The sequence below is a fragment of the Komagataella phaffii genome, chromosome 2 (assembly GCF_000027005.1).
Source record: "Komagataella phaffii GS115 chromosome 2, complete sequence".
NCBI lineage: Eukaryota > Fungi > Ascomycota > Pichiomycetes > Pichiales > Pichiaceae > Komagataella > Komagataella phaffii.
This window is the reverse complement of record NC_012964.1, coordinates 1,052,436-1,065,908: the sequence shown is the minus strand read 5'-3', so window position 1 is coordinate 1,065,908 and position 13,473 is coordinate 1,052,436. Positions and strand designations below refer to the sequence as shown.

The window sequence follows — 13,473 nt, the reverse complement described above, 5'->3', positions numbered from 1 at the left end:
TTCATATCTAATCAGTTACGTATGTCTATGTCGTCTAAAAATATTGGTTCTTCCTGTACTACAGGGACCTCGGAACCTTTATCCTTGACCAGCACCACCGTCAAAGCAGATGTAACAATAATCGAGATACCGATCCAGCTTAAAGTGTTGGGCGCATGTTTCCATATAAGGTAATCCCAACAGATAACAAAGACGATCTCTGTGTAGAACATTAATGCTGAACGACTGGCTTTCCTTTCTCTTTGAATACCCTCAGTCAGAAGGAATTGCATGAAGAATCCAGAAATACCAATGAGTATGAAAAGAAACCATTGATGTAATGTCTGTGGAACGTGAAACCCTAAACCAGGGGTGAAAATGATGGACACTGTAGAAATGATAAATGTAATTAGGGAAAAATAGGAGACTAAAATTAACGGATGAACGTTCTTACCGATATGTTTTATAACAATTGTAACACTTGATGCACCAACAACCCCCATCAAGGAGGCAGCAACCGCTAGTATTCTCTTTGCTGGATCACTAGTTTCGACGTTATGATCAGATTCATCAGACGATCGTTCTCCAAACAGAAATGGAGGTCTTGCAATTAGTAATACTCCAAGGAAGGAGACCAAGGCTCCCCATGCTTCAATCTTGGTGAATCGTTCGTGCAAGAATATACGGGCAAGGATTCCAACAACTGAGGGAATCAAAAATGTAATGACCACAGCATCGGGAACCGTGAGGTATTGTAAAGAAAAATACATTCCAAACACTCCAGAAAACCCAAATACCCCTCGCATTACCCCGTAAAGTCGCCATTCCTTGGGGCCAAAAGGATAGTCCGGCGTCTTGAAATGGTGCATATAGGCGTAACAGCATATATAAGTCAAAAACATTCGGACGGATAAGATTTCAAGAGCATGAATTGGACGGTCTACTGTTGGATCCATCTCTAGCAGTTTACAGCACACTATCATGACTGAATTGAAAACTTTGCTTATGACTATTAGCAGTAATCCCAGATTATTGCCGAAAAAATCAGAATTGGTGATCTTGGAGACGATGCTCGTATCCTGGGGCTTCTGAATCAATTTATCAAAATCTTCCTCATTTTCTATCTCAAACTGTTCAAGATCACTATCAACACTACGTTCAACCATGTCTTTGACGAAGATTACTCAGTGGGAACTGGTTTCTTTTTATTTGAGCCACCTGAAAATACCTCAGGTCACGTGAAGATAAAGGTCAACTGTCGGTCTATGAAACCAGTCTTGCGTTCAAGGGATCAGAAGAAGGGAATGAAAAGTCTTTCAAATGTGAAACTTGTTTGTTGAAACAGGATTGAGAGGTCCTGATTTGGACTGGTTACACTTTGCTGATTTTTCAAGGCTTTGAGAGAGCACGAGGGAGGCCAATTGGAGAATTGTACCGTAGGCTGGCCGTGTTAATTACTGTGGCATCTTACTCGACATTGTTAATGAAGAACTGTGATTGCCCATTGAAGATGACAAGATATTATTGTAAGAGTGTATGTCATTTGTAATCCGTTTTCAGTGATCTTTGACATGAAAGTTTCCGGTTATTGTAGGCTATTTCAGTTAGATGGGCAAATGCTGTAGTCGATCATCTGAACCAGAATGCGATGGCCAAGAGGATAGTGCTACAAAAGAGTTGTCCAACAATAAATGTTTCTAGATAAATTTGATTATCCATAACAGTGTCTGAGAATGACGAATTGGACGTCTTACCATCGACTTGAGAAATTGCAGCAAGTCTATGAGACCTTGACAATTCATTGACAACCTGCCTTTCTGCTTGGCAATTCAAGCATTTGTAAAAGGTGTTGAATGCTATTTATGTGACAATTTCGGGCACTGCCAGACGATAGGTGCTGCATTAAAAAATGACGAATACCAATCGCACAATTTCAACCATCAGCTAGAACAAAGACTATGAAGATCCCACTAACAATGGCAACGAGACGAGGTAAAACCTACACGAATATTTGTAATGTAAAGCCAATCTAAGTGTGGTGACCTCTCATGTTTCTTCATCAATCAGCCTTGATCTGAAACATTGAAAACCCGGGGGACTAGCTGATGTAATCAGGTACATCTATCTTGAATCACGTGAAGATAGACGTAGTTTCCATCAATAAAACAGACCTATTGGAGACAGCACGGAAACAAAACTGGATTCGGCAGGGTACTAGATAATCTGTGGATTGGCCCGGAGATATCTGTGCGTCTGACATTAAATCTAAGTTTGTTGTTGTTAGAGTGAGATTGTTGTATAGGTATTCGAGCTGAAACTCTGTCCACATCTTCCGCACCTCGCAATTGAGTCTCAATTGAGTCTCATAATCTTGTTGACCACGTAAAGAAGAGCTGAGCAAAGCTTATCCCCCCTTCCTTCCATTAAAATTAATCATCCACGGCTAGCTTGATAGTGTGCCCTCTCTTTTCAGCATCTGCGCGACCAGCCAACATCAATCTTTCCAGAAGACACACAGCACCAACCTACATGGACCTATCAATAGAAGAAGTTCAACTAGAATTCCACATCAAGGGAAAAACAGTTGACCTTCAAGTCAACAGTAACATTCTTGATCTGGTTTTGGAGAATGGTACCATTTACACAATTGACTTGAGTAGGCCCGAAAACGTCTCAACTATACAATTACCGATAAGTGCAGGTACCCAAGTTGTCGGCTCGTTTAGTGACTATAAGGGCTGCCATCTAATTGTCAAAACCAAGAGTCTGGACTACTTTTATGTGAACAGGAAATCCAAAAGTGCAATCTCATTGAAAAAGCTCAAGAATTTAGATCTTATTGGCATTAAGTTTAGTGATGAACTGGTAGGCCATTCGACGACAGGGCCGTTTCTTGTCTTTGATGAACAAAATGTCTATGAGACCTGCATCAACCTGAATTCCAATAAAATAGAAAGGTATTTCAAAAATGTGCATCACGACAAGTCCATCGTTGATGTGTTCTGGACGTTAAAGAACGCCGTAGATTTGGATATCATCATATTTACAAAGACAGGGATATCAACCTACAAAGATAAGTTAGAAAAAATTCATCACAATTCGTCCAATTTTGTCAGCGTGTTCAAAAAAAATATTGGATTTGAAGAGCTTTCCATCAGGAAGGTATATACCGATGATAAAACATATGCGATCTTGACAGATCTGGGATTCCAATTGGAAAACGTAAAAGTTTCATTACCGTCAAATGTAAAAGCATCCGACATCAAATCGTTTTCTTTGACCAAGTATCACGTTCTAGTCATGACTAAGCACAACGATATTATACTGATCAATAGTTTGAATTCAACTATTAGTGCGAGACAATCCGCTCCCGAGGCGGTAAGATTATCAACTGATAGCTACTCTTCCAGTTATTGGCAGTTCAATGAAGACTCCATTTATGAAATCATCATTAACAACGAGGCGAAGGATATTTGGAGGATTCTACTTGCTCAAAAAAAGTTCGATGAAGCACTAGATATGGTCTCCAACGATAAGTTGAACAGAGACTTGATTCTTATAGAGAAAGGAAAAAACCACTTGGAGCTGAAGAAATACTCAGAAGGTGCTAAAATTTTAGCCATGACTTCCTATAATTTTGAGACCATCACCTTACAACTCCTGGAACTCAAGGAGTACGACAGTTTACTACTATACTTAACTACCAAATTGGAGTCATTTCCGACAAAGAAGTTTCAAATGCAAAAAGTCATATTAAGTTGTTCATGCATAAAGTTGCTTATTCAGATGCTTTCAGATAAATCTTTATCCGAGGAAGAATCGAAGAACATTCACACCAAGTTTCAGTCTTTTGTCAACAAGTTCAAAGATTCATTGGATAAGGAAACTGTTTACCAGCTATTGATACCTCACAACTTGAACGAGGATCTCTTGTATTTTGCCAATTTGATCAAAGATTATGATTTCGTATTGGGTTACTATGTGGGCCTTTCGAAATGGAAGGATGCCATTAAGATAATTGCTATCCAAAATGATCCAGTTATTGTATACAAATATGCCACTGTCCTGCTTTTGAACGAACCAAATGAGACTATTAACACGTGGATGAAAATGATTGAAAACTTGGACATTCACAAGCTAATTCCTTCCTTATTGACATACAACAGATCAGTCTCGAAGAGAATTGATATATCAAATAATCAAGCAATCAGGTTCTTGAGCTATTTTATTCGGTTCACAGGAAGCCCTGATAATGTGGTTCATAACACATTCCTCACAATGATTATTTCTTATCCAAATTCTGACGAAACATTATCTTTGAAATATCTCGAGGATAACGTGCATCCAGATGGCAAGATCTCCATTTACTTCGACGCAGATTTGATACTAAGACTATGCAACAGGTTTAAACGCATTGAGAGCATGGTCCAGTTGTATTCTATGTTGGATCAATATCAAAATGCAATCCAACTGGCTTTAGACAATGACTTACTATGGAAATCTACTCAGATAGCTGAGAAACAGGATATTGATGATAAGCTAAGGAAGAAACTATGGCTCCAAATTAGTCGCAAGATGATATTCAACATTATTAGTAATAGAAAGTTCCAGACAGACTTGATCACCTACGATACGGACGAGATAGGAGAGAAGATCAAAAAGACGTTGAGCTTCTTGTTAGGCAAGTGTGATATGTTGACGATTAAAGATCTTTTACCATTATTTCCCGATTTCGTTGTAATTGACAATTTCAAGAAGGAGATTGTGCAATCGTTGGAGGACTATTCCAAAGAGATGAAGCTATTATCTCAAGAAATGGACGAATCAGCTGATATTTCCGAAACCATCAAGAAAGAGTTGGCGGAGTTTAAGAATGACAGTTTCCAGATTATAGAGCCTAAAGAGTCTTGTTCGGTGTGCAACCGCATACTGATTACCAGGAAATTCATGATCTTCCCTTGCGGTCACTCGTTCCACCAGGATTGTCTGGTAGCTTCTATATTGGAGAGCAACGACTACAAATTGAAGAGTCAGATTAGTAGTATTGAGAAACGGATGAGCTCAAAGAGAGAGAGCAGGGCTGAATTGAGAGAGGAGATCGACAAGCTTCTAAGCGGGAAATGCTGTCTGTGCAGTGATCTCAAGATTAATAGCATTGAAGATCCATTTATAAGTGTATCCGATAAAGATGATTGGCAGTTGTAGGAAAAGAACTCAGATTGTTTAGGATATTTCAATTGTATAGGACTGAAGATTACGATTAGATTGCTAGCGAATATTTCAAAATCAAATGAGCACTTTATAAATGACAGGCTACACCGAAATAGTCGACTCTCAATTCTAGTAAACTGGAAAAGCAGGTAAAACATGTCAAGGTATCTTCAATTGAATAACGGAAACAAAATCCCTCACATTGGGTTTGGAACCTGGGAATTGGGCAGATCTCAAGCTGCCAATGTTGTCTATCATGCACTTAAGGCTGGATTTCGCCTAATCGACACCGCTTATCTTTATCGCAATGAAAAAGAAGTCGGGGAAGGAATTGAACGGTGGTTGGATGAGGATCCAGAAAATAACAAACGATCTGACGTTTTTTACACCACCAAGCTTTGGGATTCCCAGTTTGGGTACGAAAATGCAAAGAGGTCTATCCAGAGAGCCATCGACCAGGTGCCGGGATTGGAGTATATTGACTTGCTGTTGATGCATTCACCTAATGGGGGACCTAAGGTACGTAAAGAGACCTACCAGGCGATGCAAGAAGCTGTTGATCAGGGAATTGTGAAGCAATTAGGGGTGTCCTCCTGGGGAGAAGCTCATATAAAAGAGTTATTTTCGTGGGATGGGTTGAAATACAAACCAGTTGTAAATCAAGTTGAACTATCACCTTGGTGTATGAGGGAACGTCTAGTCGATTTCTGCCATAAGAATGAGATTCTGACTGAGGCTTACTCACCATTGGCTCGTGGAGGTCGTTTCAACGAACAGGTTGTGAAGTCAATTGCAAAGAACAAAGGAGTTACTCCAGCTCAAGTACTACTAAGATGGTCGATTCAAAAAGGACATATTCCTATCCCCAAGACCCAAACTATAGGGAGACTCCCTGAGAACATTGATGTTTTTGGTTTCGAACTAAATGACCAGGAAATTGGTCAATTAGACCATCCCAACGCGCACGATCCTACTGATTGGGATGTCGTCAATGTTCCTTAAAGGGCTAAATAATCTAAGTACATTTTCAACCCGTAACTTTAAACTGAAGGAGCCTTCTCTGAAGAGAGCTTAGATAGTAGCTATCGCAGCTCAATTTGAATCCATTTCACTAACGAACACCCGCGATCTCATGGCGATCTCATGTAATCCAAAAGATATCCATTCGACAAGCGTGTAGGCAACCCTTACCAGGCACATTCCCATTTACCTGCGATAGATGTCAGATTTTTTAAACAAAGGTATAGATTTGGTACAAAAGGCCATTGAAGCTGACACTGCAACAAAATATGATGAGGCATACAAACTGTACTACAACGGCTTGGACTATCTCATGTTGGCTATCAAATATGAGAAGAATCCAAAATCAAAGCAACTGATTAGAAACAAATTCACAGAGTACTTGTCAAGAGCAGAAGAACTGAAAGAGCATTTGGATAAACAGGAACAGACAACCCAATCTGGTGAAAACTCAGCTACTAATGGATCCGTCAAGGCTAAGAAGGCTGGAGGTGGACCTGATGGCGATGACGACGATAACAAGAAGTTGAGGGGTGCTTTGTCCAGCTCCATTTTGAGTGAGAAACCTGATGTCAAGTGGTCGGATATTGCTGGTTTAGAAGCTGCCAAAGATGCTTTAAAGGAAGCGGTTATACTACCTGTCAAATTTCCTCATTTATTTACAGGGAAGAGGAAACCGACCAGTGGAATATTGTTGTACGGACCTCCTGGTACAGGTAAATCTTATTTGGCTAAAGCAGTTGCGACGGAAGCTAACTCTACATTCTTTTCTGTGTCATCTTCGGATCTAGTATCCAAGTGGATGGGAGAGAGTGAAAGATTAGTAAAACAGTTGTTCAACATGGCACGAGAAAACAAACCTTCCATTATTTTCATAGATGAAGTGGATGCTCTGTGTGGTCCGAGAGGGGAAAATGAGAGTGATGCTTCCAGAAGGATCAAGACAGAGTTACTGGTTCAAATGAATGGTGTTGGCAACGACTCTGATGGGGTACTAGTACTTGGAGCAACAAATATTCCATGGCAATTAGATGCTGCCATAAGAAGACGTTTTGAAAAGAGAATTTACATTGCGTTACCCGAACCTGAGGCTAGAGTGGAAATGTTCAAGTTGAACATTGGCAACACTGCCTGCGAATTAGACAATGAGGACTATAGAACGTTAGCGTCCATAACCGACGGATATTCCGGTCACGACGTCGCTGTTGTCGTTAGAGATGCATTAATGCAACCGATTAGAAAAATTCAAAGTGCTACACATTTCAAACCGACTGAAGATGGAAAATACACTCCATGTTCACCAGGAGACGAAGGGGCCGTTGAAATGAGCTGGATGGATTTAGAGACAGAGCAATTGCAGGAGCCTGAGCTAACCATGAAAGACTTCATTAAGGCTGTTAAGAACAACCGTCCTACAGTGAATAAACAAGACTTAGCACGGTTTGAGGAATTCACAAATGACTTCGGATCTGAAGGTTAGAATCATTTCAATCATTTCATTAATAAAAAATAAACTAATTGATATTACACAGCGCTCTACGTAAACTCAACTGTTGTATTCGGAAACATTATTCTCAGTATCTGCAACCTTGGAGCTAAGGACCTGGACCAGCACAATAGCCACATTATCTCCATCAATAAATACTTTTCCCTCTGGATTGTTTTCTAAATGTTTTTTCTTGTAGTACTCGATTTGCTTTTCGTCACTAAGTATATGTGCTTTTCCGGCTAAAGTGGCACTTGTAGAAACTAGTTCGTTCTGGTTGAGATTCTTCAAGAACGAGAGCAAGTGATTTGCCCCTGCTTCAAGACTGTTTGACTTAGTCACCCAGTCGTGAACCAGAATGGACACGCTAGGGTTGGCTCGCATATTGTTGTACTTGACAGTGTCCTTGTCTGTGGTGAGAATGATTACAGAATGGGATGCGTCCGAGAGTGGAAACCCCTCTTTCAAAACCTCTTCTGGTGAGACATAAGTGTAGTTCATCAGCGAAACATGGGGAATGTCATCCGCAGATGTTCCTAGATGAATATATTTGGCACTTTTCAGCAGTTGGAGAACTTGGGGTGGAGTCATGTTTAAATTCACTGGGGATTGGTGAGGTTAGAAAGCAATATTAGCTTGATCCTACTGTCACTTGCCAATTTATGTAGCCTTCCTTAGATTTATATTCGCGCGACAACTATACGCGTTGTACGTAAGCGGTGTCCAAGAGTGGAGGGTTGGGACTAGGGTGAAAGAGGAAAGAGCAAGCTTTGGTTTAGAGTTCGGCGATATTGGGAAAAGGTTGATCCGCTATTAAGCTATAAATAACCTTAAGGCGTTGCCTTCTAGTTCTTTCACTGAGATCTTTGACATCAAAATTTCAGCCATCTGATCGCGCCGCGATCAGTACTTAATCTGTCTCTCGTGGCATACTCTGTTGGTAAACCCATATGAAGACTAACCTCGTCGATGTGCTTGAATATGAAAAAGATAATAGCCCTTCAAGGAATAACGATAAGGTGTCAACAACTCCAGCATTGACTGACAACTCGCAGCTCACCAAGGATTTTGCTGGAGAATTCAACAGTTTGAGGGTGGATAGAATGGGAGATGATCGTATCAGCGATGTGTTCAAAGAGAAAGCTAAAGTTGTCGGCAACAAATCTGGAGTGACAATTGTCACGAATGGTGCCAACGAGAAAAAGAAGGAGAATGATTCTCCTAGAATTAGCCAGCTAACGGCGTTTAATCCGGAGGAACCAGTTCCTACAACTACCATAAAGCTACTGAAAACTCAAGTTCTCTCAAAACTGAGAAGGAATTCCCAGCTTTTATACGGCTTGGATGATCATTATCGTCAAGTGTACTCTCTATGCAAGCATTGCTTGAATGACCTTCAAAGTAGGTCTCTTCTATTGATGGGTCCCAGAAACACAGGAAAGACAAGTTTAGTCAATCAAGTTTTAGCTCAACTGGAAAAAGAACATCCCAAAGGTTTTATCACAATTAAGTTGAACGGTATTTTTCAGACTGATGATAAAAAAGCAGTGAGAGAGTTTGCTCATCAGTTGGATATCAAACTGTCGCAGTTAGCTGGGTACGATACCATATTGGACAGAATTGTATCGAAGGACAAATTCGTAACTGTTGAAAAGAAGAACATAACTCATACGCTGGAAAGTATTCTAAGAATTTTAGATAGTAAGAGATTACAGCAGAACAGCGAAGATGAGATAAAAGGGAACAACATTCCCATAATCGTTATTTTGGAGACATTTGAAGTCTTTGTAAACCAGAGACAGTCTTTCTTATACAATCTTCTAGATATTACTCAAAATGGTTCAAGTCCCATGTCAGTTATTGGAATAACCAACAGGCTGAACACTAGAGAGCTTTTGGAGAAGCGTGTGAAAAGTCGGTTTTCGCAGAGAATCCTCCAGTTCAACAAAGCTACAAGCCTGGAGGAGTTTACTTCAATTTGTCTAGTAAATCTGCTGGCAAGTGTGCCCAAGGAAGGACAACCTGATGCCGCTACGAAATCCTACTTTGAGGCGTACAACAGTCGAATTCAAGAGCTTCTCACAACGTCTTCGCCTTTAAGGCAAAAACTGGTTGAGATTTATTACACAACAAGAGACATAGTACAATTCAAACTTCACTGTGTGCCTATTGTATCTCAATTATCAGAGTTGTCCCCACTTCCAGGAGATCTAGATTCTGCCTACAACATAACGTCCTTACTTCGGCCGATGTGTTTAGAGGATATAATACTTAAAGGTCTGTCTGAACTGGAGATTCAGCTTCTCATTTCTGCAAGTAGAGTGGTCAAAGACCAATGTCTTGAGAATGTTAATTTCAATCTGGTGTACGAAGAATATTCAAAGTTGGTTAAAAAATTTCAACAAGAAAGGATAAGCCAGATGTCTAACTTTCAATCTTCAACCGGAGTGGTAGCCAGTTTCAACGTCTATGAAAAGTTTCTGATGGAAAAATGTTGGGAGACCCTGATTACCAAGTATCTACTTTTAGACATCAACGTGTCTTCCAGAAATACCAACAAGTCTCAAAGTTTTATGTTTAACAACAACATAAGTTCCCGATCTGTCAAATTTTACTACTTAAATGTGACACTGGAAGAGCTAAGTGAAATATTGGATAGAGACTGGGCCAAGTGGATTCAGTATTGATATCACAACTTCATGATTACATCAGCATATACCTATCTCACTGTACATTATTTCGCACCTATGTAAGTGTAAGATCCACATCCCCACCCTCTCTGTCGTTTCCCCCTTTGTAGACCAAGATGGCACCACCAGTCCCTGTATATACGAGAGATGAAGTCAAGATGCAATTTCCACAGTACATGATGAAATTTTTGCCTTCAAACTGTGAGCTGTACTCCATCATCCAGAACCAATGTACCTTCTCTGCTGACGAGATAATATGTGTGCCCTTCAAGAGGGTGTTTGCCAAATGCCGGAGGGGAAACCAAGAAGCCAAGAGGAACATAATACCAGAGAATGGAGGACTGAATTTAACTGGAAAGAAACTAATCCCAAGAGAATACACAGTCATTGAAGTTACGGACTCCCTAACGAACAAGTACGACAATAGTAGCCTCATGGACAGATTTTTTGAGGCAGAAAGAGATTTAATGATAAGGTTTCAAGAATATGAGGAACGGAACAGTAAGGAAGGAGAAATAAAGTAGAGTAACAAAATAGACCGATAACTGTAAAATATAATTAATGAGTATCAAAAATAGGTACTTCCCTCTTTTGGTTGTGCAAGCTTCTTATTACCAGGTAATGCCATTTCCTTTCTCAGTTCCAATAGAACGATTTCTATGCTGTAACTTCTTTTCCATTCGCCCAAGGTCTTGAATTTCTTGGGGTCTACTAATCCTGTTGTTTGGTCGACGCATGGTAGGTTAATCTTACTTTGAAATTTGACGATTGGGGGGTTTTCTGGGTAACTCTCATTGCACTCAATCGTTAAAAAGTAGATTCTATTTGAGTGCACCGAGTTTGGTGGGCCTAATACGGTTCCGTTCCAATACGTCATGGTCAGATCATCCAGGTCTTGGAGCCCGTAGGAGCAAGACTCTGACCCTAAACCTTTCTCACCTTTCTCTAATTCTTCCAAAAGTTTGAAGTTCCTTGGTCTAAAAGGGATTGTTAGTGGAATGACTAAGATCTGGGATGTGTGCGTCTTCTTACATTGTGGACATCGTGTATATGGGGTTAGAGGAGAAGGAAGGAAGATAGATTAAATCGAGAAGTTATCCTCGGGGGGCAGTGAGGGAGGGCGAGATTTAGTGGGCTCAGACATTGGAGGGGCATGCCAGCTGAATACTAAGCTGATCTTACGGCCTTTTAGTCCAATGTCGACGGCGGTTACCAGGTAACGGTATTGGTCTTTGCAATTGAGGTGGAGCGCCAATTTACTTGTTTAAATACTGTATTTGTCTCGTGAGAATGAGGTCACAGCCCAGGAGACGGGCATCTCTATGCTATTTTGACCCGCGCCAATTCATGCCACACCAAGTAAACATCAAATACCTAACCCCAATGGCATGTCTTTTGAAATACAAGAGCTTAGGAATCAGCTTGAATTAAGCAAAGCCAACCATCAGATAGAGTACTCCAATCTGCTCAGCAAGCTTGATTTGCAAAACAGGGATATTCAGGATTTGAAAGGTGATAAGGATTTTCTTTACCAAAGGAACCTCAAACTTGTGGAGCAAATAGACCAACTGAAGAAGGAAAACAAAAGCCTATTGTCTAAAAATGATAAAAAGCTTGCAGAGCAGCAATTACTGGATGCCAAAGACGAATATGAGAGCAAATTGGACGAACTAGAGGAACAGAACATAGCCTTGATCAGAGAACTGAACAGTTTGAAGAATACTGTAAATGTGAAAACAAATGGGCTTAAATTGTTAGAAACTCAATTGGATGAGTCGAAACGTGAATTGTCACAGGCTAGAGAAGAAAATGAAAGGTTAAAGGAAAATCAGACACCTTCTGTTGCAAACCCAGAAAATAAAGAATCGAAACTATATGAAAACGAATTGAGCCAGTTAATTCAAAAGGTCACTAAGCTTGAGCAAGAGAATGAGCATTTACTGAATTTATCCAAATCAAGCAAACTGGATCACGAGCTTTTGCTGTACCTTAAAGAGTCCAACAAACAGTTAGAGTTTAAGGCTCACAATTATGACAAACTGTTGAAGGATAATTCAGAATTGGCTAAAAAATTGGCACAATATCAGTCAAAATTTCAGAACTTCGATTCAGACGAAGTTGTATCAACCCAGAAACTTTTGAAAAAGATAAGTTTGCTTGAAGATTTGAACAAGTCTAAAGAACTTGCCCTGAATGTGCTTAGAGAGGATCTTTATCGTGTTCATCCTGCTCAATTGGAAACAGTTGATCAGCTAGCAAAGCTTCAAAAACAGTTGCAGTCTTTGAAACTCGACGTTTCCGACAAAGAGCTGGACATTTCACGCTTGTCGATACAAGTAGGCTTGAAAGATAAACATCTTCTTTTTATGAAAGATCAGATGGATAATATTTCACTAGAGAGAGATTTCTACAGGAAAAAAATGAACGGAAACGAGAACATAGAAAAGCCTGATAGTACGGATAAGATTCTACTAGACAAACTGAATAGTCTATGTCAAGAGTTCGAAATTCAAGTTGCGCACATTAGCTCACTCACAGAATCTAGAGAGTCCAAAAGGCAGAAAATAAAAGAGGAAAGCACAGTCTTACCTGATAAGAATGAGCAAATCGTACAATTGAGTAAAGAGAAACAGGAATTGTCTATCAAACTCTCAGAGTTAGAAGATGAGCTCAAGTCTAGAAATGAGCAGATTCAAAAATTAGTAGCAACTGAAGAGGCTACAAAAGCCTCAGCAGAAACAGCAAACACTTTGACTACTTCAGTATCGAAAGAGTTATTTGATCAACTCTTTGAGAAAAACCAGCAGCTGGAATCCAAAGTATCTGAATTTCAAGTTTCCTACCTTTCTATCAAAGAAATATCCGAACGAGAATTGAAAGAATACCAAGATATTGTTCAGAGAATACTCGGATTAAAGGTAGTTAAACTTGGTGACTATATCGTTAAACTCCAAAAGAATGACTCCGAATACGTTGTCATTACCATCAAAGAAGGAAAATTGGCCCTGGTTGAAACCAAAGCTGACCTAAAGGAATTTAAGATACCATTGACAAGTTTGATAGAATAACTCTTTCAGAAGCCATACT

The 13,473-nt window shown here is 39.9% G+C and overlaps 9 protein-coding genes across 9 annotated transcripts; 6 read left to right on the top strand and 3 right to left on the bottom strand.

The window, feature by feature from the left end:
* Positions 1-11: 11 nt before the first annotated feature.
* PAS_chr2-1_0576 (uncharacterized protein) lies at positions 12-1,145 on the bottom strand (the record flags this gene model as incomplete). The annotated part of the gene is made up of 1 exon (XM_002491446.1): positions 12-1,145. One exon carries the CDS (start codon positions 1,143-1,145, stop codon positions 12-14), a length of 1,134 nt encoding a protein of 377 aa, XP_002491491.1.
* Positions 1,146-2,508: 1,363 nt separating this feature from the next.
* PAS_chr2-1_0574 (Component of CORVET tethering complex) lies at positions 2,509-5,184 on the top strand (the record flags this gene model as incomplete). The annotated part of the gene is made up of 1 exon (XM_002491445.1): positions 2,509-5,184. The coding sequence occupies one exon, from the start codon at positions 2,509-2,511 to the stop codon at positions 5,182-5,184; it is 2,676 nt and encodes an 891-aa protein (XP_002491490.1).
* A 162-nt stretch (positions 5,185-5,346) lies between these two features.
* PAS_chr2-1_0573 (Putative xylose and arabinose reductase) lies at positions 5,347-6,192 on the top strand (the record flags this gene model as incomplete). The annotated part of the gene is made up of 1 exon (XM_002491444.1): positions 5,347-6,192. The coding sequence occupies one exon, from the start codon at positions 5,347-5,349 to the stop codon at positions 6,190-6,192; it is 846 nt and encodes a 281-aa protein (XP_002491489.1).
* A 217-nt stretch (positions 6,193-6,409) lies between these two features.
* PAS_chr2-1_0572 (AAA-type ATPase that is regulated by Vta1p) lies at positions 6,410-7,690 on the top strand (the record flags this gene model as incomplete). The annotated part of the gene is made up of 1 exon (XM_002491443.1): positions 6,410-7,690. The coding sequence occupies one exon, from the start codon at positions 6,410-6,412 to the stop codon at positions 7,688-7,690; it is 1,281 nt and encodes a 426-aa protein (XP_002491488.1).
* Positions 7,691-7,756: 66 nt separating this feature from the next.
* Positions 7,757-8,287, bottom strand: PAS_chr2-1_0571 (uncharacterized protein; the record flags this gene model as incomplete). The annotated part of the gene is made up of 1 exon (XM_002491442.1): positions 7,757-8,287. The coding sequence occupies one exon, from the start codon at positions 8,285-8,287 to the stop codon at positions 7,757-7,759; it is 531 nt and encodes a 176-aa protein (XP_002491487.1).
* A 359-nt stretch (positions 8,288-8,646) lies between these two features.
* On the top strand, positions 8,647-10,383 carry PAS_chr2-1_0570 (Subunit of the origin recognition complex; the record flags this gene model as incomplete). Its single annotated transcript, XM_002491441.1, has 1 exon — positions 8,647-10,383. The coding sequence occupies one exon, from the start codon at positions 8,647-8,649 to the stop codon at positions 10,381-10,383; it is 1,737 nt and encodes a 578-aa protein (XP_002491486.1).
* A 119-nt stretch (positions 10,384-10,502) lies between these two features.
* PAS_chr2-1_0569 (Hypothetical protein) lies at positions 10,503-10,910 on the top strand (the record flags this gene model as incomplete). Its single annotated transcript, XM_002491440.1, has 1 exon — positions 10,503-10,910. The coding sequence occupies one exon, from the start codon at positions 10,503-10,505 to the stop codon at positions 10,908-10,910; it is 408 nt and encodes a 135-aa protein (XP_002491485.1).
* Positions 10,911-10,954: 44 nt separating this feature from the next.
* PAS_chr2-1_0568 (Protein involved in error-free postreplication DNA repair) lies at positions 10,955-11,429 on the bottom strand (the record flags this gene model as incomplete). Its single annotated transcript, XM_002491439.1, has 2 exons — positions 10,955-11,363; positions 11,419-11,429. The coding sequence occupies 2 exons, from the start codon at positions 11,427-11,429 to the stop codon at positions 10,955-10,957; spliced, it is 420 nt and encodes a 139-aa protein (XP_002491484.1).
* A 345-nt stretch (positions 11,430-11,774) lies between these two features.
* Positions 11,775-13,454, top strand: PAS_chr2-1_0567 (Hypothetical protein; the record flags this gene model as incomplete). Its single annotated transcript, XM_002491438.1, has 1 exon — positions 11,775-13,454. One exon carries the CDS (start codon positions 11,775-11,777, stop codon positions 13,452-13,454), a length of 1,680 nt encoding a protein of 559 aa, XP_002491483.1.
* Positions 13,455-13,473: the final 19 nt, after the last annotated feature.